Raw genomic sequence first — 25,292 nt, 5'->3', positions numbered from 1 at the left:
TAGAACAGATAGTTGATCAAACATTTCACTTTTATTTAATGAACTAGCATTCACTCGGACAAAAACGAATACAAATGTTATTTTAATTTACTATTGGATTATATAATAAAAGACTTAAGTTTTAGCCAATTTAATGTTTAACGTTAATACGATGGTAAAATTGCTAATAAGAAAAAATTTTCTTATGGGCTAATTTTGATGTCAATGCAGCAAAATGTATGCTATAGTTTTTGAAAAAAGGAAGTCATTTTCAGTTAACAATATAAGAGTGCATTTTTTATTATTATTTACGGGCCTAAGAAGACGTGATCTATTGCATCGAATTAAAGTATAATATAAGTTTTTATGTTTAAATTACTTATTTGTTAAAGATTTCAATCCGATTTTGAATCAAACTGCTGGTTGCTTTTTGTTCCATCCCTATGGTATTATATCCAACTGAGCGTTTTCATATTTCCAGACACGCGAAACGGTCACACCGCACCATTCAGTCCAATCGGAATCGCTCCTCGATAAGCCCAGACAAATCACGCCTCTATCGATTTCTTATAAGAAAGGAAAACGAACGAGCGTGTTATCGAGTGCAACATTTGCGATTTGCCCTGCTGCGCGCGTGCACTTTTTATTAATCTCCCGTATAAATCAGATATCCGTGTGCATTTCGAACGCGCTCCGCCAACACACACACAAAAATTAAGTAAAAAGTATAACACGAATTGCGAATAGCGAAAAAACAAAAGCTTAAACCGTCGAGTGTGAAAATTTCGAGCTAAAAGCAAAACGAAGCTAAGGTAAATTGCAAGCAGTCTCTGTTTTTTTTCTCGTGCTATTTTCTACTTCTCATCCTCCTCCATCATCCTGCCCCCTGAACCCCTCCCCCACCATTCTCGACCGCCCCGCCCCCATACAATTGTGCAACACACGCACGCACACAGACGCAAATGGGAGGCTTGGAGCAGTTTCAAACCACCAACAAACACACGCACACATGCCCAGCCACACGCGCGCATATACATATACCGATATACATATGCATACATACAGCTGTATGTGTACATATTCCAATAAGAACGGGCCAAGACGTGAAATGTTTTTTTTTGTTGTGTGTGCATACATACATTAATTGCATTAAACGGGCAAAAAAACAAATAACAAAAAAAGAAATACAAAATATGAAATAAAAAGGAAGAAGAAAAGCGCAATGTCAATGTCCGCCCATGCCCGTTTCAATTAATTTTCCTGTCGATTTTTGGGCCCAAAAAAAGAAGGAAAAACAACAGCGAAAATACGCGAGTGCAACGGGTAAAATAACATGATACACACAGCACATGTGTGTGTGTGTGTGGGTGTTCATTATATATGTATACATAGGCAACATTTTTTCTCTTATTAGTCATCTTTGGTGTGTGTGATGAAAAGCGATGAAATTTCAGCTGAAGCTGTACGCACTACGTACATACATCCCCAACAAACAATTTTTTTTCGTGTGCAAAAACCAGCAAGAACAAGTGAAACAAGAAAATTATAACCGAAAAAAGGCTGCCAAAGGCAACTGATGGAATGGAAATATCAGTAAAATTCAACAAGAAAACTTTCGTGTGTGCCTATGTGTGTGTGTGTGTGTTTGTGTGTGCAAACAAGAGATTTTCTCGAAGAGAGCCGCACGTAAATTACGGTTCTCCTCGTCCTGCGTTTGTGCGCTTGTGTGTGTGAGCGGCAGGACACCAAAAGCTACGAAAATTTTCATGCTGTAGCAGCAGCACATAACGGTTCTTCCTTCGCTTTTCCCAATGTGTGTGTGTGTGTATGTTTCTGTTCTGTTTTTTCTCCTTTTTTACTGTTTTTTGCCAGCTCTGCTGCTGCGCAGTCTCTGCCGACGTTGAATGCACAGTCAGAAATATATGATAATTAATTAAAGTATTTCAACCATTTAAGCTTCATATCTAGTTTCTAAATCCTCGTGTCTCAAATAAATTGTTTGTCAATTATATTTTGTCTCTATCAAATTGAAAAGTTAAGCAAGTTATGTTAAGAATCGAATATTCTACATGCCAAACGATAAGAAACTATTTATCTATGAAACATCAGTTTGCTTCATAAAAACTATGTTTCTTTCTGTGCGTTTCTTTGAAATTTGTTTGTCCAATTTGGCGCTCTCTCTCTGTTTCCCAGATCTCTCTCGCTCTCTCTTGCTCCCTCTGTGCCTCTTTCTCTCTGTAGCCTCCTTGCGTATTTTGTTGTCCTTCGACTCCTGAGCTCTTAACTCCAGGGACATGCCACAAGGTTCCACTGTGCGCGTGTTTTCGTTCCGAGAGCTTAGACCCAAGGTCCCTGGCTCATCTCGTCACTTTTGCTCCTTATTTCTTATTCCTTATTCCGTATTCCCCAGGATCCCCTTACTGATACCCAACCTTCCGCGACCCACCCCCCAAAATAAATATAAAGGAGAATTCCACTGCATTCCTGCCTGCATTCCTCTCAAGCTGCCCGAAATCCCACGAGGAGCGGCCAGAAGGTGCCAAGTGGCGAGCTGCTGCCGGGAAAACTGCTGCAATTCATTAATAATTGCGGGGCGTCCGTCCAATGCAATCATCCAATAATTGCTCCATCGGCGTTCCAATCGAAGCGATTCGCAATTGACGTTCCGCCACTCCGTATTTCGTATTTCGTATTCCGAATTCCGAATTCCCATCCCCCCGTAATTAAAGAGCAAATGCTGATAACACCACGTTCATGCGTCAAGAAATTCGTGAATTTCTAATGCATTTATTCTGAATAGCAACGAAATTTAAGCAAGCCTACACAACTAAATAATTTGAGTTTCATAAGAAGTTATTGAAATTATATGCTATAAAATTTTTGAAATCGTTTTCAGTCTGTTTACGGTAATTCACTAATCACAACAATATATTTATGGCGTTCATTCAATTTGTAAGTTTTCAAAAGTAGCCCAGAAAGTTGATCTAGATCGACAGCTAATTATTTAATATATATTGAATTTTATATCAAAAATGTTTGTAAGAAAGAAAGTTAGTTGGTTTCGAATGTGTTTTGACTAGCAAACATGTTTTGAAATATATTTTTCTCTAGATCTCCAACTGAATATTGTTGTATGCCAGGAAGATGAGAGCCTAAATGTTTAGAACACTGAATATTAATGCTGGCCAGTGTTTTTCAATCGATCGTTTTCAGTAGAACAGGAGATGCTTCTATTAAAACTCAGCGTGAGCTGTTTAGTTTCTTTCGCCCGAATGCCTCCGCATAAACATGAACGCTATTTAAATGCTATGGAGGGCATTTTGTTTCGACTCGGAGTTCCGTTTGTGTCATTTTAAAATGCACCAATTGAATGGGCGACCGATTGAATGATTAGCTATGCAAATATGCAGTTTGACAGCTAATCGGGCCATCGGTTAACATTTGCCAGTTAATTACGAGCACAAGCGCCAATTCGCAGGTGCGATTCGCAGGTGAAATAGATGGGTATGTGCATGTTGGCACTTTTTTCGAGCAATTAGCTGGGCGACAATTGCTGCAAGTGGTAACCAGAGGCTGCGTGGGAATGGCCAATGGGAAATGAGTCACTCGAATGGCCACAGACAGCCCAGAACCACATAGAATCGCATGGAATACAATTGAAACGAGCGGCGAGAAATGAGGCAAAAAAAAAAAAAAAAATACGAAACATAAAAATAAATAAGAAACTACAAAGCATAGATAGAATTGAATAATAAAGCAGCCGCCAACACACAGAATTTTCAAAGCGAATAGCAAACACACAAAAGTTGCTCGGTCGGTGTGATTTTCTTGTTTTTTTCTCTTTTCGCACACACAAATTGCGCTAATAATAGCGAAAAAAAAGCGGCAGAAGAAACTATTAGAAGTACAGAGAGTTTTTTATGTTATTTTTCAAACGCAAAAATAGGAACGCGAGCATAACAACACGAATCGGAATACTTAGAAGAGCACACAGAATGCTCGGTGGAAATCTTCCGTGAATAGGAATATGAAGTCGAGTCGCTTGCAGTTTGCCCTGTTGCACTTAAAAATATAACGATGGCCATTTAAGCTGCAAAAAAATGTCAACAACAAAAAATCATTGGCCAATAATGTCAGTACTTAAACTTTAATGCAATTGAAATAGTCACGATAAAGATCGTTGCTGCAAATAAACCCTAAAGTTTTTAGGTTTATGTGCTTGAATTCGAATGCGATAAGGGAATTTATTTAGTTGTTTCATTCAAACTTGAACAAAAAGAGCAGAAATTCCAATGTATCTCGCATCTAAAAAGCTTGTGCATTTCATTTTTAATGAAATTAAAAGGCAAATATATTTGACTTTGGCCTGCATTCCACAAATGAAAGTGCTTCACTTTTTCATACGCACAATAATTAAATCAAACTATCAACCTAAATGCATTTTTACACAAAAGAAATCAAATCGAATGTTGCTACACCATTTCTGAATAGTTTAAAAAGAGCGAGTATTGAGCAAAAAAAACATTGCATTTCATGCATAGCTTGTTTTAACAATGCTTGAAATTCCGCAAAATGTTTTTTCCATCTTCGTTTTTGAAATAATTACTTATAAGGAAAGAAACGTGTATTTGACCTGGATTGCATGAACGAACGAACGCCTTTTTATTAATTTTTGGAATGCTGATTAAATATTAATTTAACCCATTTGCATTTTGAGTAAAGTTTAAAGGAACGTTTGTTTGCCACGGAATGTCAATATTTTTGTTGGCACTGCACAGGCGTTCGTTTAATATATGTTCTGTACGTACAACTATGTTCATGATAACAAGGAATTTGAATGCAATTATTTAATTTCAATGAAAATTATTCGAGACAATTTGTTGTTTGTCTCCCCATTCTTCTTTCAAAAAAGAGTTTATTAGTATAAAAGATTAATCAAAAATTAAGTATACGCCTAGTAGGCCAGCTAAAAAAATTACGTATACGAGAGGTGGGAAAATTTTAGCAGTCAATCAATTAGAATCGATTAATATACATAACTTAAATCTGGGAAATTTAATAATTTCCTTACATTTTTTAAACGAATATTTCGCTTCTTTCTTTTTGCTTTCTAAGCGAAAATAGATAACGCCATAAAAGAATTCTTTGATGTTGAAGGGAGGTGGCAGTGTTATTATTGTGAACACAGCTGTATGTACATATATACAGTTATCCCCAACAGTTTCGGGTCAATTGACTTTTAGTGTAGTGCTGCAAACACACACACACACACAAACAAACACATCCCTGCGTTTCGCTCTGCTTGGCTTGTGTGGGTGTGGGTGTGCTGGCAGCGGCGCAGGCAAAAAGGAAAAGCTCGCAAAAAGTAAAAAGCAACACGGCAACTCTGCTGGCGTCGACGCTGACAGAGGCAGCGACAGCGCACGCAACAAATCGCCTGAGCCAAAGCCAAAGCCTAAGCTCACACAGATAGTACATGTGTGTGTCGGTGTATGTGTGTGTATATAGGAGCACACAGGCACGGGCACAGTTTCTCCCTCGTCCTCGTCATCTCCTACTCCCACTCCCACTCTCACTCCCTCTAACGCCACCTGCTCATTTCTCTCTCTCCCACTCCCGCTATCTCTGTTTCACCCAAACGTCATCGCACGGTGGGCGTGATAAACTCAAACATTGAGCCTTGATTTCGCAACGCTCGTTGGTTTGAGTTTTAGCAATGTTTTCAAGCGCGCACCTCTATAAAATATCCATAAATATTTAACGGTATGCGTGGGTCTGCACTTTCTCATCGGAAGAAGAGCTTTTTACACAGAAAAAAAATTGCAATTTGTATAAATGTGTTACAGATATGCACAAACAGCTGAATCTTCAGCTGATTTACTTAATTTACTTAAACAGAAAACACTATTACAAGATAGTTGGGCAGCAGTGGTAGTTGAACCCGGACCACTGTTACCGTAACAGTGTAACGGTAATGTCATGGGGCTCAGTGTATGTTTAATTCGTATTAACTCATATGCGGCAGCCTAATTCTCGATACCTCCGGCTGCCTTTTATTATTTCCTTGTTGTCAATGACATCAGCATCTCTTTTTTTACGCCAACCAACCCCGTTGCGACCCATTGTACTTGGCATTCTTTGCCGTTTCTGCTTCATCCTTCGCATCCTCTTCTGCTGCAGATGACGTTTCGGGTCCAAGAAAAAGGATGCGTGCTGATGAAAGTCGGAAGAGGAAAAGGCACTAACCAAAATAAACATAAAAGGGAACTCACGTTGGCCTTTATGAAGTGCCCAAATTAAAATTCAACTTTCGGGTAGCAATTCAAATTTTCGCCCGCAATCAAAAAGCAATTATTTGCTCAATCATAAATCGAGTAATTTTGGAAATGAAATTTGAACAAGTATAATACAGAAATTAAAGGCGACACAGTCTGTAAAATCAATCGAAAATCGTTAAAGTCACGATAGTGTTATTCGAAGTTCAACTGATTATGTTTTTAATCAATTTATTGTAATTTGTGTCAGAAAAAGAAGAAATTGTTTAGTTTAAATTGGTTAGTTTACTAACTTTTCTTAAACTTCCGAAGGTAGAATTTTGTTATCCTATCAAACATCACACGTTCGTTGCTACCCATCACGTTTATTTTTGTTGAAGCTTTTCGGTGTTTTCCTCTCACGAGGACGACGTTGCATTGTTGTCATTTTTATTGGCGTGCCGTTGTAGCTGTTTTGCCCGATGCCATCCTGTTGTCCTGTTGTTCTTTTGCTCGTGTGCCAGCAACAGGACTCACAGGACACACAGACAGGAATAGGAGAGGCAGAGGCAGAGGCAGAGGCAGAGGCAGAGGCAGAAACAGAATCAGAATCAGAAGCAACAGAGGAAACGAAGGCAGGAACAGTGGGTGGCATAGGCATCCACATCCACATCGTTTTCGTCATAATGACCGACTAACTGAGTGACTGCGTACGTTTGTTATCCTGATCCTGGGCGTGCGTGTGTGTGTTTTTTCATTCTTTTCGCTGCGAGGCTCCAAATGCGCCTGTATCGTATCTCTCTGTTCGTGCATGCGCCTCAACGGCGGTCAGGGTTGACTTTTTGCAGGAGGAAGCAGTCGAAATGGAGGAAGATACAGGACTCAGGACTCGGAGCATAGCATAGCAGAACGGAGCCCAGGACCCAGGCAATCACCCCTTGGTGGCCCCAAGGAAACCGTTATAACCCTCTTGCCAGCGCAACGGCAACGAAATTAAGCTGAATCCCAACCAAATCCGCTCGCTTCTTCGGTCTTATTGGATTTCGACATTTGTATGAGTGTGTTGGCGGGTGGGTTTGTATGTGTGTGTGTGTGTGTGTGTGTGTGTCACTGTGCTGGGGAATCGATAAAGCATACTTATTAGGAATTTTTGGTGCAACATGCTTTAAACTTCGTATACACACAAACAGACACAGATACATAATAACAAGAGATGCACGGAAAGAAACATTTGCTTATTGTGATCAAATGAGGTATTCAGCTTTTGGGGATTTAAAACGAAACTAAAAACATTTTTAATAATAAATTTTTAGTAGAGAAGCAATATAAATTTCCATACTTTCATACCATTATGTTACAAATAATAAATATATATTATATTATATATAAATAAATAATAATAAATGTTGGCATTAAGGGCACCTTCCGCAATGAATTCGGATTTAAGAAGTACTGCTCTATTGTTTGGGATAAAATTTATTGGTGATTTCACACTGATTTCTGTTGAAATGTAATTATTTAATTGACCTGCGCACTTGTCAGCATAGCTTTTCTTTCCGTGTGAGCAGTGGGCACGGTGTGTCATATTTTAGCATTATATGCTCGGGCAACCCACCGCACATAACCTCAAACCGCGTTATGGCTGCGCCATCAAAAGCTCCGCTGTCCTGCTCTCTCTCTCCTTCTCTCTCTCGTTCTCTTTCTCCCTCTGTCTATCTCTCTCTGTAGCCCTCTCCTTCGTCCCAGTTAGACCAACTCGAGATTAGCTTCCGGTGGGGATATAAATCATCTCTCGGTTCGTTGCTCAAGTTATAAATATTAAATATTCAAAAGCGACTTTTTCCCATCCTTCCTTCATCTCCAGCTGAGTGTGTGTGTGTGTGTGTGTGTCTTTTCCCTCTGCTTGCTTTTGTTTCGCCCTTTCGCTTTCAGCCTCGCACTTTAAACAGCTGCTCCCGCTCCTGCTGCTGTTCCCGTTACCTTTCTCGCCCCCTCTTTCTACCCCATTTCCCCCCCATCCCCTTTCGTATTCTTTAAACGCACTCTCCCGGAGCTTCGTTACAGTTACTTTTGCACACATACACTGGCGGTCGTAAAAACCGCAACGCGAATGAATGAAACAACAAAAACCACTTGGGGAATTCCGTTCTGGGGCTCCTTGTGTGTGCGTGCGTGTATTTATGTGTGCGTGTATGTGTGAGTGGGTCGAGAATTTCGAACAAAGGGAAACCAGGTTAAAGATTATGCTACTTACTTTTCCTAAATTAACCCTTCGCAGCACCTTAAATCAAAGAATACTCAAACAAACAGTCTAGATTCTATTAACAAATTTTTAAGGACGAGTTTTAAGAACTTGGCATAAATGGAGACCGCGGTAAACTATAATCATGAGGCAAAGAGTAGTTTAAAATAGTTGAAATAAAATACTATAAATGTATCTTAAGAAAAAGTTTCCACTTTTCAAAAAAAGTTATTTACATGGATCTGAATTTTAATCCTAGAAACATCTATAATCATGCTTTTCAAGTGTGATAACCATTTTTTAGACCGGAAATAAGGCATTTTTGCCTACAAAAGTTGAATATTTGAGCAGATTAGGAAGGGTATTCGTGTTGGCCTTCGTCTATTGTGGGTTTTTGGCCCCGTTCGAGTGCATAGTGAAAAGTTGCTTCCTTGTTTCTGTTGCTGTTGTTTTTTTTTGCCTACTGTTGGTGTTGCTGCTTTTCTGTGCTTTGCGTTTGTGCTACTTAACCTTTTTTGTTGGCAGCATTTTGCAAAGTTGTTGGCCAAAGTATTTTATGCTGTATGACGGAAACTTTGCTGAGTGTTGTTGTTACACTCATTTTGATGCCCTTTCCGATTATGTTTGGCCGTTAACATTTATTATGGATTAATGGATTATCCTTAATATGAGTGTTGATATAGCCCATTGTTACCCAGTGGCATTGTGTTTTGAATAATATTTCCACTTTGTTTTTATATACTCTGAGCCCCACCAATGTAATGCTAATATTCCAACCATTTGTTTAAAGTGTGCTCCTTTCTACCGCCTTTAAAACGATATATGTATGTACATATGTACAGTTTCCTAGGTGCCAAAGGGTATTAAGAAGTCGCATCCCGGCTTACTCAGTGCCATTTTTCGTACATGTTTTGGTCATGCCGCTTGATTTTGTGCTCAGCTCTTGACCATCGAGTGGCGGAGCTACTTTTCCTTTTGGCCTCCCTTCGCTTTGATTGTGTGAGTGCACTCAGCATGCAAACAATGCCGTTAGCCAGCAACAAAGGCGGTTGCTTTGGTTTTGTTGGCTGGCTTTGTTTTTGTTTTGCTAGCTGCTTTGCATAAATTTGCACACACAAAACGGGCAACTAACAAAAAAAAAAAAAAAAAGAGATGTCTGATAAAGAAAGCAGAGGAAAAAACGATGAAAAAACTAGCGTAAGAAGAAAATTTGGCTAAGCTGTTGCAGTTTTTATGACCGCCACTGTGCGACGAAGGATAATGGCAATGATGACGTTGCCTTGGCCGTTTATCCTCGTTCCGTTGGCTTTGTCAATGACATGTCCTTTTCGCCCCCTCTCTTTCATTCAACCCAGCTCGCCATCTCCCTCCAATGCTCGACGTGCGTGTGCGTGTCGCTGCGTGCGTATACGTGATGTTGCATTTTACGGCTACTCGTTAAAGTTAATGCTTTTAAATAGCTTATAGGTAATTTGTTGCTGTCGTTGACACCTATGGCAAGCATTTTACAAGATTTGCACGTGTGTGTGCGTGTGTGTGTGTGTTTGGGTGATTGCTTAAATGTGGTCACGATACGCCCATCAGCTGTTTGCACCGACTTAAGCCGCATTTGCGGTGTTCGAATTCATATTAGTGCTAAATCCCCTCAATCTGAAAGGTATTTTGTTCAATATTTGGTTTAGATTCCACTATGTGCGCATATTGGTCGAGCAGTTTAGAGTAAATAAATGGATTGAGTCGGTTAATGGTTTGACCAAGCTGAATAGATTTAATTAAACGTAACTATGCTCGTTCTGATTTTTCTATTTCATTACGGCTCCTCTTAGAAGTTCAGTGAGAAGTTTCAAAGTAGATAGTAGAACAGTGGTAGTTCAAAGGGACTTAATTAATTAAACTGCTCTACTTTTAGTTTTTTGTTTTTTTTTTTTTTTGAGTTCCAGTACATTTCACTTAAGAATTCCAGCGAGGAGTTTCATATAGACACGGTCAGTTGTGTGTTCACTACTGACATGTTTGCACTTAACTATGCAAAATGCAAATGTGTATGTTGATAATCGGTGTAACTAAAAAGTAAATGTCACACGAACGACGCTTACTTACATTTGCTGCTAACTAGCTTGGGTAGATTGGGCCATTAGTGCACTAAGAACTTCATTTGTGTCGCAACTTTCGCTAGCCGCTTAATAGGACGGATTTATTTATAAACAATTGCATGCGCAGTCTAGCTGGCCACTTTGCACACCTTCGCCTGAACCTGTGCACACCTCACCCCCCACCCACCCACCACACCCCCCACCAACACACACACACACACACGCATACGCACACGCACACTTGAAACCGCCGCCAGTTGAGCAGCCAGCAAGCAGTGGACTAATGCTAATTGCCGGGTGGAAAGCAAAAGCAAAAGCAAAGCATAGCAAAAGCAAAAGCAAGAGTGAGGTGGAAGGCAGATAGAACGAAGCACACACTAAAATTAGGTCGAGCAGTAACAGAGCAGCACAGGACAGTACAGCCAGTAGAATACAATTTGCCGAAAATAATCTCGCTGTGCGACAATTTTCATGCACCAAACAAACAATACATATATATGTACAAATACTCATGCATGCACACACACACACACACATACGCATAGGATATGAAAAATCGCTCAAAGTGAAAAAAAAAAGTACTTGAGTTATTGGAGCAGGCAGCCGCAGAAGGGCGGGGTGCATAGGGGGTCTAGGGGGCTTCGTTTATAAGATGAATGGGGGCGTTGGGGTCTTTGGGTGGGCAAGATCGCTGGCATCGGGGGGAAGTCGAGATGCCGAGAGCTGTCAATCAAACGGACACCAAAAAAGTGCGAGGCGTTGATTTGGACTTGGTTTTCTTCGTATTTTTTTTTTCTTTTTTTCTTTTTTTTTTTTTTTTTTTTTTGGTGTCGCCTATTTTTTTTTTTTCTTCTTTGCTCTTTAGAAACAATAAATTAAGTTAAGCATTCACTTGAACAAAATATCTAAACGTGAAGGTGTGTGTAGCTTAAAAGCGAAAGCTAGTTCTTTAATGCCACTTATTTTGTGTGTGCCACATGTTTGTGTCCGAAATTATGATGCTATTATAAATTTGCAGCTAGTTTTGAATTGGCATTTATAATTTGTGTAGCCGGTACTTGTACTTGTAGAATAAAGCGACAGTACATTAATTTCGCAAAAAGTTAAAACGAATCTCAAATCTGGGTCAAGATAGCTTAGCATCAGTATGTCCTGTTATACATACACATGCTATTATGGATTGCTATTTAATATTCTGTTGGGGCAGTGGTTATCTTAATATTATGTTGTTTTCAAAATTAACGATTCCTAAGAGGAATGCAATTGAAATCACGATTATTCCTGCAAAATCACCTATTAATGCGCCTAAAAGCGTGCAGCAATGCATTTGATTTAAATGCAAAGCAGTTTTTTTTTTTTTGCATTGCCTACACTTTATGAGCAATTTAAGGAGCCCTATTGAACACTGGTGTTTTTCAGCCCTTTTACACCTATAACCAATTTCCACTGTAGCCTTTTCCGTGCGTGTGTCCAATATTTTTTTTTTTTTTTCATTTACTTTTTTGACATTTTTTGTGACATGTGTTTGTGTGTGTGTGTGTGTCTTTGGGCCCTATGCCGCGGGTAACTGTACACTCTGTTTGCGCCCTAACGGTAAAAATTGGCCAAATGGCGTGCGACCAGCGTGTAGAATAATTGCTAGCGACAGAACGAGACACCGCGTATTGGTTCGGCAAGGAAAAAAAGGAAAAATAAAAAAAAAAAAAAAAAAAAAAAATGAAACAAAAAAATCCGCTTCAAATTTCGAACAAATATGTTTTTAACGCCCGTATGTGTTTCGCTTTTTTCCTTCCGTTCCATTTTTATTTATGTGAAAATAAAAATTTTACTCGTCGCGCAGTCTGTCGTGTGTATCCATGTGTTTGTGTGGTTTTGGAGGTGGGTGGTGGGTGGGTTCTTTTGTGGGTGACATGTGCATATAGATAGGGGGTGGGGTTTTCGGTGGAGCTGTTTGTTTTTGGGTTATTTGTTTCGGACGTTTTTTTCCCCCGTAGCACACTTTCCTCCTTTGCTGCCTGGTTTTTTCGTTTCGTTTTGGCAACAACGTGACTTCATCATCATACAACATGATCATTGTCGACGACTGCGTAACGTGAAAAACAATTGCATGAATATTTATGTGTGCTCATGTGAGCGTTGTTTCCCCTTCTGCGGTTTTTTGTGCAAACATTTTCTAGCCATATAGCAACGTCGAAGGATTGCCCGGCAAATTGGCTTCGGCCGTAAAATGCGCTTTCGCTTGCGTGTGCCAGCCAAACAGTTTCATTTCTCCCCATTTTGTCGCTAGTTTTATGAATTTTTTCTTTTATTTTTTTTTTTTCTTATTTCGGTACTGTCTCACTGTGTGTTTTGTGTTGCCGCTGTTACTGTTGCTCAGTCGCAACGCATTTCTAACTTAATTATTATAATTAATTGGCAGCAGGAACAACGACTGAGCCGAAGGGGGGCATAAAAACCATATAGAGGCGAACGAGGCAACACGCAACACGCCCACAAGTGGGCTATACGAAATGTAGTTCAACAGGCGAAAATGGTTGGAAGTGGCGCGAATGTTCCAGAATTTTTCGACCACTGTGCAGGAAAATCATTTAAATTAGCCTCTCTTACGCTCGGGCGCGATTCTTACGGCCAGGCGACAAAAGCCTCCAGTTTAGCTGAATAATTTACCATTTATAAACGCCGTTTTCCTCCATGTGTTTGCTCTGTGCTCCAGTGGAAAACAATGCCACACACAGACAATGGATGGCGTAATACTAGTGAAAAACGTAAAACAAAGAATAATACGTAAATGTTTGTTTATAAAAATGAATAAGAACAATTGCTAAGCCATTTTGTGCGCATGAAAGCGGAATTATGCAAATGCAAAGTAAGCCAAGAACATCAACGCGGATAGTATAACAGTTTCGCACTGGCTGCTGTGCCAGCCAGCTTTTGTCCGTCGCTCTGTCGTGGGGACCGTCTTCCATTTCCATTTTCATTTCCACTTTCAGTTCGAGGTGTAAGGGGCCACCTAATACCCCGCAGAGTAGAGTCAATGGGGTATACTGCATTCGATACAAAGTATTTAATATAAATCGAAAGTTTGTTCCCAGAACTGGTCGTGTCCGTAAGTCTGTTTGTCCGTCCGTATAAATTTCGAGATCTAATATAACAACAACTGCAAATCTATTTAACAAGCTATATGGTTTAAGGTCTAAAACCAGAAACCGGAAACAAACTATACGGCTAAAGGTCTAAAACCAGAAACAGAAGCTCTAATGCATCATACGTAACCTAGTGCTCAATGTATCCCACTTGTGATTGCATATCGAACACAAATATTATTATCGTGTCGCTCTGTTTTCAATAACGCTCCATTGTTCACAAATGCAAACAGCAATTGTTGTTGGCGGCAGTTCGAATGTTGATATTTAACTTCTTTTTTTTTTACCAGACACCGCAAAGCAAACACATAAACATGGAAGCAAACAGCTGCTTTTTGCTGACCCTCTTAAGTTCGTTTTGTTTCATTTGGTTTCGCCTCGCTTCGTTTCGGCTTGGTTTGGCTTGGTTTCGCTTATGTAGTTCGGTGTCTCGCCTTTTGTTCTTGCCATTGGCATTCGACACACTTTTTAATTAGTTTTGCCACATTTCGCAAATAGTTTCGAGCAAACACAGCACTTGGCCCGCTTTAATTAAAGGCTCGGATCGCTTGATTTGCATTCAACAATAAATATTTACACATTTGCTGTTACCTTTTTTTTTGTTTTCTAATTACGTTGCCGAGAGCTGCTTTAATTGTGACGGTGGCAACCCTAAAACCGACACCCCATGCATATTTGTATATTCGCAAACGGTGATACAAACAATCGAACGCAAAAGATGCAGGCATGCATGTATTTACTTGTTGGATAAACATTGGGAATACAGAACGCTGAATTTATGGATTCAGTTTCGGTCGAAATATTACAAACGTGTGGGTGGTTGGGCAGTTTTTCTTTTTTTTTTATTCTCCTTTTTGGTTTTTTGAATGGCCAGACCTGGCACACATGTTTATCGCATGATATAAACCACCGACCGTACAACAATGCCAGCCAGAATTTTAAACCGCAAACCCCGCCTAGCCGTGTCCGTCTAAAACAAAAAGTAAATGCCAAAGAAGCGAAACGAGAACGAGAATAACAACCAACTGCAGAGAAATGGAAAAAAAGCGAGCCGGAAAAAGTTTGTCTCTATAGGACTGACACCTGTACAAAGCGTCAATAAGTGAGGCCAAGTGGGCTATTAAATGCCAAGTTAATGGGTTGAACAAATTGTTTTTACCAGTTGGTGTTGTTATTTTCCGCTGTTGTTCATTTCGCTTCGCTCGGAGTAGACGCATAAAATGCATTAAATGTCCGCCAGTCTGATCGATTATGTGTGGGTATTCAATTTGTGGGACCAACAACTTATGTAAATCCAGCGATAAGCGCGTGAGCGATAAGAGCGAGAAATTAGGCCAATTACCATATCGACGAATGTCAAGATCAAATGATTATACATTTATTCGAAAATAGTTCGAATAGTGCAAACATTCATGAACTAAAGCTTTCGATAATAGTGGATTCCAAGAACATGGCCACCGATAAGCAAGTGAACGATAATACCGATAACAATGAAAGCCTAGTTTAACGGATTAGCCACATGTAAAAATAACAATAAGCTTAAGTTCAATCTTTGTAACATTTCCATTATCATTTATCCAATTATTTGTGCCTTTTTTAAAAGTCCTTAAACTTGAACTTCTAAGGCCAATGGCAGGGGAATATTTTTCTTATAAATATTCTATAGTTGAATGCCAACAGTTTGCACTTTTGCCACTTTTAATGAAGGCGTATAAACGCGTGCCAATATATATTTATTGCCATAAATTGAGCAAAAACATTAGCACAAATTACAATTGACATGGCGATGGAGGCAGAAACACATGTGTGCAGTATGTGTGGCTGTGTGTGTTCATTACGCGGTCAAACTGTTTTATTTGCATTAAAATTGAGGTTAATAACTATGGCGCAAATTTATTGCAACTGTCAATGCATATCCATTAAAACGCTTGCGTTCAATTTGATGCGTCAAATGGTCGATTAGCAACCGCGCGCAGCCAGCCACAAAACCACCGACGTGACGTCGCCCTTCCAACCAATTGGACATTATGGCATACGGCCCACTAAATTATTAATGCCGTTCTCTGGCTGAGTGCTAATTTGAATTTGAAGCCTCTGCTGGTTTTCGGTTTCGGTTAATCAAGCTCCCAAAACTGTAGCAACGTCATCAATGCGAAGAAATGCTCAACAAATCGATTAGGCTTTTGAAGCAAGGACATATTATCCATCAAAGGTTTTCCTTCTACATTTGGTCAGCAATCAGTTGTATAATAGCCACGTATATATTTAAAACATGATCAAATGAATCACAAACGGGCTACGATCGTACAAGAAACACCAGAAACCGACTTAATTTTCGCACAATTGCGTTTGGGCGCTCGTTACCGATTTGTGGCGCCCAACGTTGCACATTCTGCACATTATTGCACTCGGGAGATTCCAGTAACGAGTGCTTATATAATTACGCCGACATGTGAGCCGAGCTTCATACAAAATGAAGACATGCCCATTTATGCACATTAATGTGTGTACAACGTGGCACACAATAAATTGCACATTGGGGACGAGCCCCTCCATTATGGCAGTGCAATGCACACATATCGCTCATCTGACAGCCGGAATTAATTCAATAAAATCCGTAACATTTTATCAGCCATTAATTAAGGTATTAAATGAAACACAACGCCGTTGTTGTCTAAGTGGTTTGCCTAATTTAATTGATTGGAAACTATTGTGGAAATTTTCAAGTTGTGTGGTTTGTTTGGATAGTTAGACAGATTCTTTGAGAAACTGAATCTATCTGTATATTTAAATTGATTTTAAACAATGCAAGGCTAAAATACGCACAAAATAACGAAACGTTCGCATAATTGCCTTTTAATAAGCAGTCAAAGATACACATTCTATGTAAATATACTTTTCTATATATGTTTACCAGATGTGTAACAGATCGCAACAGGTGTTTGTGGTTACCGCGGAAACTTTTAAAAGCTGATTTGTCAATGATTTTAGTGACGAATTCTACGCATAGCTAACAATTTGCAAAGTAATTTCTATCAATAACATATGAACTAAGAAGTTTCAATAGCTTCATTTTGGAAATTTTAATTAAATCAATTTTTAAATTATAAGAAATGGTAGACAGTTCGTTTATTCTGGTGCCCACTGTAGGCCTGATATCGTCGGAAAAGTAGCACAGACTTTGTAAACAAAAAGTTGTATTTCATTAGCCCGCATGGCGATGTTTCACCTACAATTTGAGTTGTCTTCTAGCGACTTTGTTTTTTGTTTTTTTTCATTCTCTGTTTTTTTTTTTGTGGGGTGCAAGGGGAGGAGCCTCCTATTTCGTCGAGTGTAAGATGGGGGACACGTTCAGCCAGGAATGTCGAACATTTTGCGCCTTGTTGTGGGTGTGTTGATGCGATCGTGTAAACGCAAAAATATGCGCAAAGCCATAAAAACCTAACAACAGGCAAACAAATGAAATATATGCATGAAATTAGCGCTGTGTAGGCAATGATAAAATGTTGTTCCCTCTCCAATTGGCAAAACTCGTTTAATAATTAAAAATCAGCTCACACACACTCAAGCGGTATGTGTGTGTGTGTTTATTAAAGATATATTTGCATAAAAGCAACTTTGTTTATTAATATCAGTTGCCAATTCCACATTCTTTGCTACTGTCAATTTCAAAGTTGCACAAAGTGTTGGCCATAAAGTTTGCAATCAGTTTTCGGTTGTAATTGTCTTCGAGTGATTTTAATGTCTTTTCATAAAAGGCAGCAACATGAAACTGAGTCGTTAACTTACTTTGTTCGAAATGAAATTGATTTTGAGAACGCACCATAGCTTAGTTAGTTCTCCATTTTGTGGGTTATGAACTGAAAGTGAAACAGCTCTACTTTACTAACTTACTAAATAAAATAACAATATGATAAAACTAGCAGCTTTAGCTTGCTTTCAACACACATATTGCTAAATAATTTCCCGTTTGACTTCGTTCTTTTCGTTTACGCAATCAACTAGATTCGCATTGGATTAAAAGCAGTCGGCAGGTTAATTTTTTGCGTCATTCCATCGCCTGTTCAATTTGGAAGCGACAGCTGACTTTAATTTGTGGCGATGGTACCACGGGGCGGATGGGTGATGCCCGCTCGGCAGGACGCACGTGTTTTTGGCCCTATTGTTTTAGCCATTACTGCTGCGTTACTCGGCCACAGTCTGCAGTTGTCAGTCAGTCAGTTAGTCAGTCAGTCAGTCAGTCAATACGTCACTGGCAGACGTACTGGTCGCAGTTACTGTACTGTATTTATTCGTCAGTTGGTCTGTTTGTGCAACCGCTGCGGTGATTGTTAGCGCTATATTTATTCAGACGGCGTTGATTATTTTTCTAATTTATCCGCACATATTTGCATTTGTGCAAGGAATGACAGCCAGTCAGCCGGCTACCAACAAAAATGTGTTGTGTGTGCACAATTGCGAAACACTGCAATTAATCAAAGCAAAGAAAAAAGCCAAAACGCTGCCAAAAACGTCGAAGTGTGTGAAAAAAAGGGGTAACAGGTCATGCTCATATTAACTGTAACTTGACGCCCGTCGTGTGGCTTTCGTCACTAGCTGTGTTGCTAAACGATAGATTTACATCTCAATTTGATTGAAAAACTGCATGAATGATTAATATAAACACATTATTACATTATTACCATGTCCAACACAAATTCTTCATTCAATGAAAGAAATTTCGTCACTAGTCTAACACTGAAAATGTGTCACTGCTGTTTTTCCAATTATTTTATTACTGCAAATGTTGAACACTGCAAAGCCATAGCTTAAACTTTTTATATTCCGTCAGCAGTCGCAAGCTTCAGGAATTTTGCATTACTGCAAATTGCAAGCTTGAAATAATTACACAACACTCTGAAGGTACATTTAGTATGTATAAACGGTTTCCGTCACTTTGGTTAACCTTCAGAATTTGTAATGCCCTTTTTAGCATGTTTCATTACAGCCACTGACATTTAAAATGCGTATAAATAACATACATAATGTATTTCTCACGTTTTCAATTAATACCCTTCCCATGTGATGTTGTGTCACTTTGTTCTCAATCTATAGTCTTTTCAATTGTAATTTCAGCAGGTACTATACATACATATGTGAAATTTGAACAAATAGTATAATTTTCGAATCTAATTCGGTTCTTGATTTACTGTTGCAGTTGCCATAAAATGATTTCTCTTTCCGCATTTCTGACTAATAAACCGCTGCAATTTCGTTGCAATTGTTTAACTGTAAATGGCCACCCACACACCTGCAAAATTGCAGTGTGTGTGTACCACAGTGGCGGTCAAGATAATAGCACTTTATAGCATTTAGATGGTATTATTGTTGCTTATAGATGGCTTTACACAAATATTTGGATAAAATCATTTAATTTCGCTCATTGAAAGGCATAATTTTGAGGTTCCTCCTGTGAGCTACCCATAATGTTTGCATTATTCTATACATGATTCATATGCTTGTTATGAACAGGAAATAATATAGATGTATACTATGTAGCACATTTGGTGGTCGGGATTCTTTTATTTTTAATCACAGCCATGTACTGTGCGCCAGCATGAATATAAATACAAATGCTAACTGGGCGCCCACATTTTTCATTGCAGAGCGCGTGGAATAGCAAGCAGTGAGAGAGGGGAATACCACGGACGATCCAGGACGAATCAGGACATAGACAAGGACAAGGAGCAGCAGCAGCAGCAGCAGCAGCATTTGGCGGTGGAGCAGGAGCTGGCGCGTCTGGAGCAGTGACACGTGATCAACTCTTACGGGGGGGGAAAGTCAGCAACCAGCAGCCAGCAGAAGCTCCAGAATCAGCAGCAGTCAGCAGTCGAGGACGCAGGCGGGGCAGTCGGAGGATCGGGCAACCATGTCTTCGCCGGCGGCGCAGAGCAACAGCAGCAGCAGCCAGTCGCAGTCCGCAGCCCAGCAGCAGCAGCAGAATCAAAAGGCCAATGTCAACAACACACACGACAACAAGAATGCCGCGGCGACGACGGGGACAGCGGCGGGATCGGGAGCGGCAGGCTCGGCGGGCACACAGCAGCAGGGTCAGGGCGGCACTGGAACCTCAAGCGGTCCATCCAGCCCAACCAAGCGCAGCACAATATCGACAAAGGAGCGTGTGATCGACAGCGTGGCATTTCCGCCGAGCCGTAAACTCACCTGCGCGGATGTGTTCGACGCGCGGACCGGAAAGCCGCAGCACGATGTCCTCAAGCAGCACTTCATCCTGGAGGGCAGGATCGAGGAGAGCGCCGCCCTGCGCATCATCCAGGAGGGCGCCACGCTACTGCGCACGGAAAAGACGATGATCGACATCGAGGCGCCGGTGACGGTGTGCGGCGATATCCATGGCCAGTTCTACGATCTGATGAAGCTATTCGAGATTGGGGGCTCGCCGGCGACCACCAAGTATCTGTTCCTGGGCGACTACGTCGATCGGGGCTACTTCAGCATCGAGTGCGTCCTGTATTTGTGGTCGCTGAAGATCACCTATCCGCAGACGCTGTTCCTGCTGCGCGGCAACCACGAGTGCCGGCACTTAACCGAGTACTTCACCTTCAAGCAGGAGTGCAAGATCAAGTACTCGGAGCGCGTGTACGACGCCTGCATGGACGCATTCGACTGCCTGCCGCTGGCGGCGCTCATGAACCAGCAGTTCCTCTGCGTGCACGGCGGCCTGTCGCCGGAGATACACGAGCTGGAGGACATCCGGCGGCTCGACCGCTTCAAGGAGCCGCCCGCCTTCGGCCCCATGTGCGACCTGCTGTGGTCCGATCCGCTGGAGGACTTCGGCAACGAGAAGAACTCGGACTTCTACACGCACAACTCCGTGCGCGGCTGCTCGTACTTCTACAGCTACGCCGCCTGCTGCGACTTCCTGCAGAACAACAACCTGCTGTCGATCATCCGGGCGCACGAGGCGCAGGACGCCGGCTACCGCATGTACCGCAAGAGCCAGACCACCGGCTTCCCCTCGCTGATCACCATCTTCTCGGCGCCCAACTATCTCGACGTGTACAACAACAAGGCGGCGGTGCTGAAGTACGAGAACAACGTGATGAACATCCGGCAGTTCAACTGCTCGCCGCACCCGTACTGGCTGCCCAACTTCATGGACGTGTTCACCTGGTCGTTGCCCTTCGTGGGCGAGAAGGTCACCGAGATGCTGGTGAACGTGCTGAACATCTGCTCCGACGACGAGCTCATGACCGAGGAGAGCGAGGAGCCGCTCTCCGACGACGAGGCGGCGCTGCGCAAGGAGGTGATCCGCAACAAGATCCGTGCCATCGGCAAGATGGCGCGCGTCTTCTCCGTGCTGCGCGAGGAGTCCGAGTCGGTGCTGCAGCTGAAGGGCCTGACGCCCACGGGCGCCCTGCCCCTCGGCGCCCTCTCCGGCGGCAAGCAGTCGCTCAAGAACGCCATGCAGGGCTTCTCGCCCAACCACAAGATTACCTCGTTCGCGGAGGCCAAGGGCCTGGATGCCGTCAACGAACGGATGCCGCCGCGGCGGGATGCAACGCCCTCGCCGGCGGAGGAGGGCCAGAAATCACTGTCAGCCGCGGCAGCAGCAGCGGCCAATGCAAATGCGAATTCAATCAATGGATAATTCTAAGTCAGTTAGCACCAGCTACAGCTGCAGCTACATATGTAACAGTCAAGTTAGTCAGTCGGATCGATGGGTCCTCTAGGGATCCGGGTGATCCGGGGGATCGGAGGAGAAGGAGGAGGAGGAGGAGGAGCAGCATAGTCAGTTGGTAGTCGACAGTTAAGCAGCGAACGGTGGGAGGGAGTCAGCACATACAGTTCGGAACATAGGAATAGTCTCAAGTTCGGCTCAAAGAAGATAAACACTGGGCATATACAGACATAGAACACAACTAATTGAAAGATCGTATATAGTATAGAAGGCGAAATTGATCAAGGATAGTAAGGAGCAAGAGCAGAGACACCACCACTACCACCACCACCACCACCACTACAACAACATAGCAACAACAACAGTAACAGCAACAGCAGCCACTACAACAACAAGAGCGGAGCAGCAGCATTGCAGCAAGCGTTAACGAGTACTTATTGGTATTAAATGCAAAAATGCATAACAACAACACCCCCCAAAATGGAAGCTAATTATAAAGTTGAAAGATTATAGAATTATATATATAACAAAAATATATATATATATCAAAATTTTGTGCAACGTTATATCAAAAGAGCAAATGTAAAAGCTAAGCAGAAGTATTAAAGTGCGCATGCGCGCCTGTCTTTTTGGCAAGCAGTTGACCAGAAAGCAGTAGACATGAAGCAGTTGCCAGTTGCGCGCATTTCCCCATTCAAGAAGAAAAAGGAGAAGAAGGTGATGATGATGATGAAGAAGATTTAATGAGGCAAACCAAAAAAAAGAAAAAAGCGTAATAAAAGCAAATTAGGTTATTTAAATTATTTGCTAACAAATTGTAAGACGAATCGGAAACCAATCCTTCATCTCTGTAAAGTCAAACCAAACGAAGTGACAAAACCAAACGAGAACTAAATCTAGCATCTAAACTGAAGCGAAAGCTAAGCGAATTCTACTACTTTCGTTGTGTGGCGTCTGCGGCGACTTCTTCTCAACAACAAAAAAAGAAAACAAATTAAAATTAATGAAAATGATAGAAACAAAAACAACTTCCTACAACAACAACAGCAGCAACAATATTTTACTACAATATTTTAATACAAGAACAAGAAACGACTGAATCTCTCTCTATCTATCTAACTATCCGACTCTTTCTCTCTCGCACACACAACATCAAACACCACAAACACACACACAAAACACGCAAAACATACATACATACACCAACAAGCAGGGCGATGATCCAACTCAAAGTTGATCTCCCCTGTCAATCGTTTATCGGTAATTGTTTATCGTCGCCATTGTCGCCTCACACTCTCTCATCTGGTGATTGTGTATGTGGTCTTTATATACGTGCCATCTTTGTCGTAGTCATTAGCTGAATATATAATTAGTACACTTGCATGGGCTGCAGCGATGCAGGCGCCAGTGCTGAGTCAACCCACCATCCTTCTCCACCTGCAGCCTGCCAGCAATCGAAATAATCGTTATCGAACCTATCGAAATAATCGAATCTCAAGGCGCGTCGATAGGCTGTTGTCCAAACTCTTCCCCGTTTCCCTCCAGCATTTGCGCCTGCTTCGTCCTCGTGGCCGTGTGCAAATCTTTTTTATACTTAATGGAATTTTAGTTACTTTTTAAAGTCGAAAAAGAAGAAGACGTAGGAAGAATTCAAAGGGGGATATGAAGAGAATAGAATAGAGCAGAGCAGAAAAAATAAATAGAAACGCGAAGCCTAACTAATGAAGATGTAATTAACGTGTGCAAAGGGAATTTTGTTATTTCTTAAATTTTTTTATATTTCTTGTTATCTTTTTTATAATTTGTATTTATTGTAAACTATTTATATATATATACATATACACACACAATCAGCAACACACATAATATAAATACATAAATATATATTTATAAACTAAATTGTTGTTTCTACTTCATTATTGTTTACTACACCTTTTTCTATAAGCGTTAAGTAATTTAATTAAATGAATTTAATAAAAAGAAAATTTAAACAAACAAAAACCGCCTGCAGCCAAAAAGGGCAAGGCGAAACGTTTTCTTAAACAAAAATAATTATATTCTACAATAAGTCGTAAGGGAAAAATCATTAACAACAAAAACAGAAAGGAAACCGAACTATGTGAATTAACTATTAAGTTTAAATTATACAAGATGAAAATTAAACCAAATAACGTTTACAACCATTAACAAAAATAATATGTTGAAACCAAAAAAAAGCAAACAATTGTGCAGCATGCAAAACCACAAAAAAAAAACTTAAAACAATTTTTCAAATTCGACAAGACAACAAACAAACCCAATTTAAAGTTTAAAGAACATGTAATACAAAATGCAAACTTATAGCAATTTGAAGTACTTTATAAACAAATATACATACATACGCCTAAGAGAACGTATATACACATATATATATATATATATATATTTGAAATAGTTAAGGGTCGAAGTTGGTACTATATGATTATGCGCACGGCTTATTTGCGAATACAAATGATTCGCTAGCCCACTTTTTCGAGTGTAAACCTTTGGTTTTCAATTTTGCAATCAAGGTTTTTAGTCTAGTAATAGCTTTTGTGACTTACTAACTTGCGAATAGGAGATTAACTACGATAGTTCGACTTGTATTGGCCAGTAAGCCGTGCGTATAGGCCAAGCATGAGACGAAAAGAGAAGGAGACGTAGAGCGAGCAGCAGCTAATCGAACATGAGATACAAGAAAGCAAAAAGCACAGAGAATGCGAACGCGATGTGCAAAAGTGCAGCAGCAATCAGAAGGACAGTTAAAAGTCGGTGACATATTCAAGTTATGTTGATAGGCACCCATAAACACACCCGAACACCCACACAAACAACAAACACACGCAGCATGCTTTTTGCGGGCGAGGTGTGATGGAAAGCATGCTTGGCGAGCAGAGCACCAAGAAGAAAGCATGCTTTTGGCTCCGTTTCCACTTTCCGCTTCTTCCTCGCGTGTTTTTTGCCTTTGCGCGGGTGCCCATGCGCATCAGCGGCTACGTCATCAAGCAGTTAATGGTTACAGATGATTTACATTTATATATATTTACATATATATATATCCATATACAATATAAACCGATCTAATGTTAAGCGTTTCACACACAGACACAACAATTTACAAGACGTTTATGCATTTCGATTCAATGAAAAATCAAGAATACGAATAATACAAATATTATAAACAATAATTACAATAATGGATTACAGCAAGCAAGCTCTTACTATTATTTTTAAAGTAAATGAGAACTTTTTAACAAATTACCGCAACCCGTATACATATGTATAGCATATAACTGAATACTTTTCTCTCCTCCAACGTTCCCACAATAAAAAAAAGGAAAAAAAAGCAAAATTACAAATTAGCGCGCTCTTCTAACATAAAAAAGCAAATGCAAAAACCAAAGTAAATTTAATTAATATACACATATATGAGAAGAAACCAAAAACCAAAATATATAACATATTACGAGTAAGCAAATAATATATAAAAAATACTTTTATACTATATACACGAAGCCTAAGAACTAAACAAAAAATTATATTAACGACTACCCCTCTCGCTCTAACCTCTCCATTCTCCTGTTGTCCTGCTCTTCTTTTCTCTCTCTCTCTCTCTCTATCTCTCTCCGTCTCTCTCGCACTGTGAACTCCCGACTCGACTTCGACCTTGACCCTTTATCTTTTCTCTCTCTCTATCTCTATGTCTTTCTCTCTGTCGTTTCGGTGACCTCAGAAGAGGACCCAGCAAAAATGCGAAAACCATACCAAAAGCAAAGGAAAATAACACTTTTTATCGGTACATTTTCTACTACACCATATATGAATAGGAAATACAAGAGAAGAAGAAGCGAATATAAAGTTAAAACCAAATTACCAACTACA

The 25,292-nt window shown here is 40.5% G+C and overlaps 1 protein-coding gene across 2 annotated transcripts; it reads left to right on the top strand.

Moving 5' to 3' along the window:
- Positions 1-467: 467 nt before the first annotated feature.
- Positions 468-23,435, top strand: LOC120285233 (serine/threonine-protein phosphatase 2B catalytic subunit 3). Of its 2 annotated transcripts, none has more exons than XM_039296377.2 (2): positions 468-791; positions 19,357-23,435. In XM_039296377.2, exon 2 carries the CDS (start codon positions 19,620-19,622, stop codon positions 21,360-21,362), a length of 1,743 nt encoding a protein of 580 aa, XP_039152311.1. In that variant the 5' UTR covers positions 468-791; positions 19,357-19,619; the 3' UTR covers positions 21,363-23,435. The 2 variants fall into 2 exon arrangements, with proteins under 2 accessions (XP_039152311.1, XP_039152312.1); XM_039296378.2 differs by lacking the exon at positions 468-791 and adding an exon at positions 1,038-1,302.
- Positions 23,436-25,292: the final 1,857 nt, after the last annotated feature.

This window comes from Drosophila simulans, chromosome X (assembly GCF_016746395.2).
Source record: "Drosophila simulans strain w501 chromosome X, Prin_Dsim_3.1, whole genome shotgun sequence".
Lineage (NCBI taxonomy): Eukaryota > Metazoa > Arthropoda > Insecta > Diptera > Drosophilidae > Drosophila > Drosophila simulans.
This window is presented reverse-complemented; position numbering and strand designations above follow the sequence as displayed.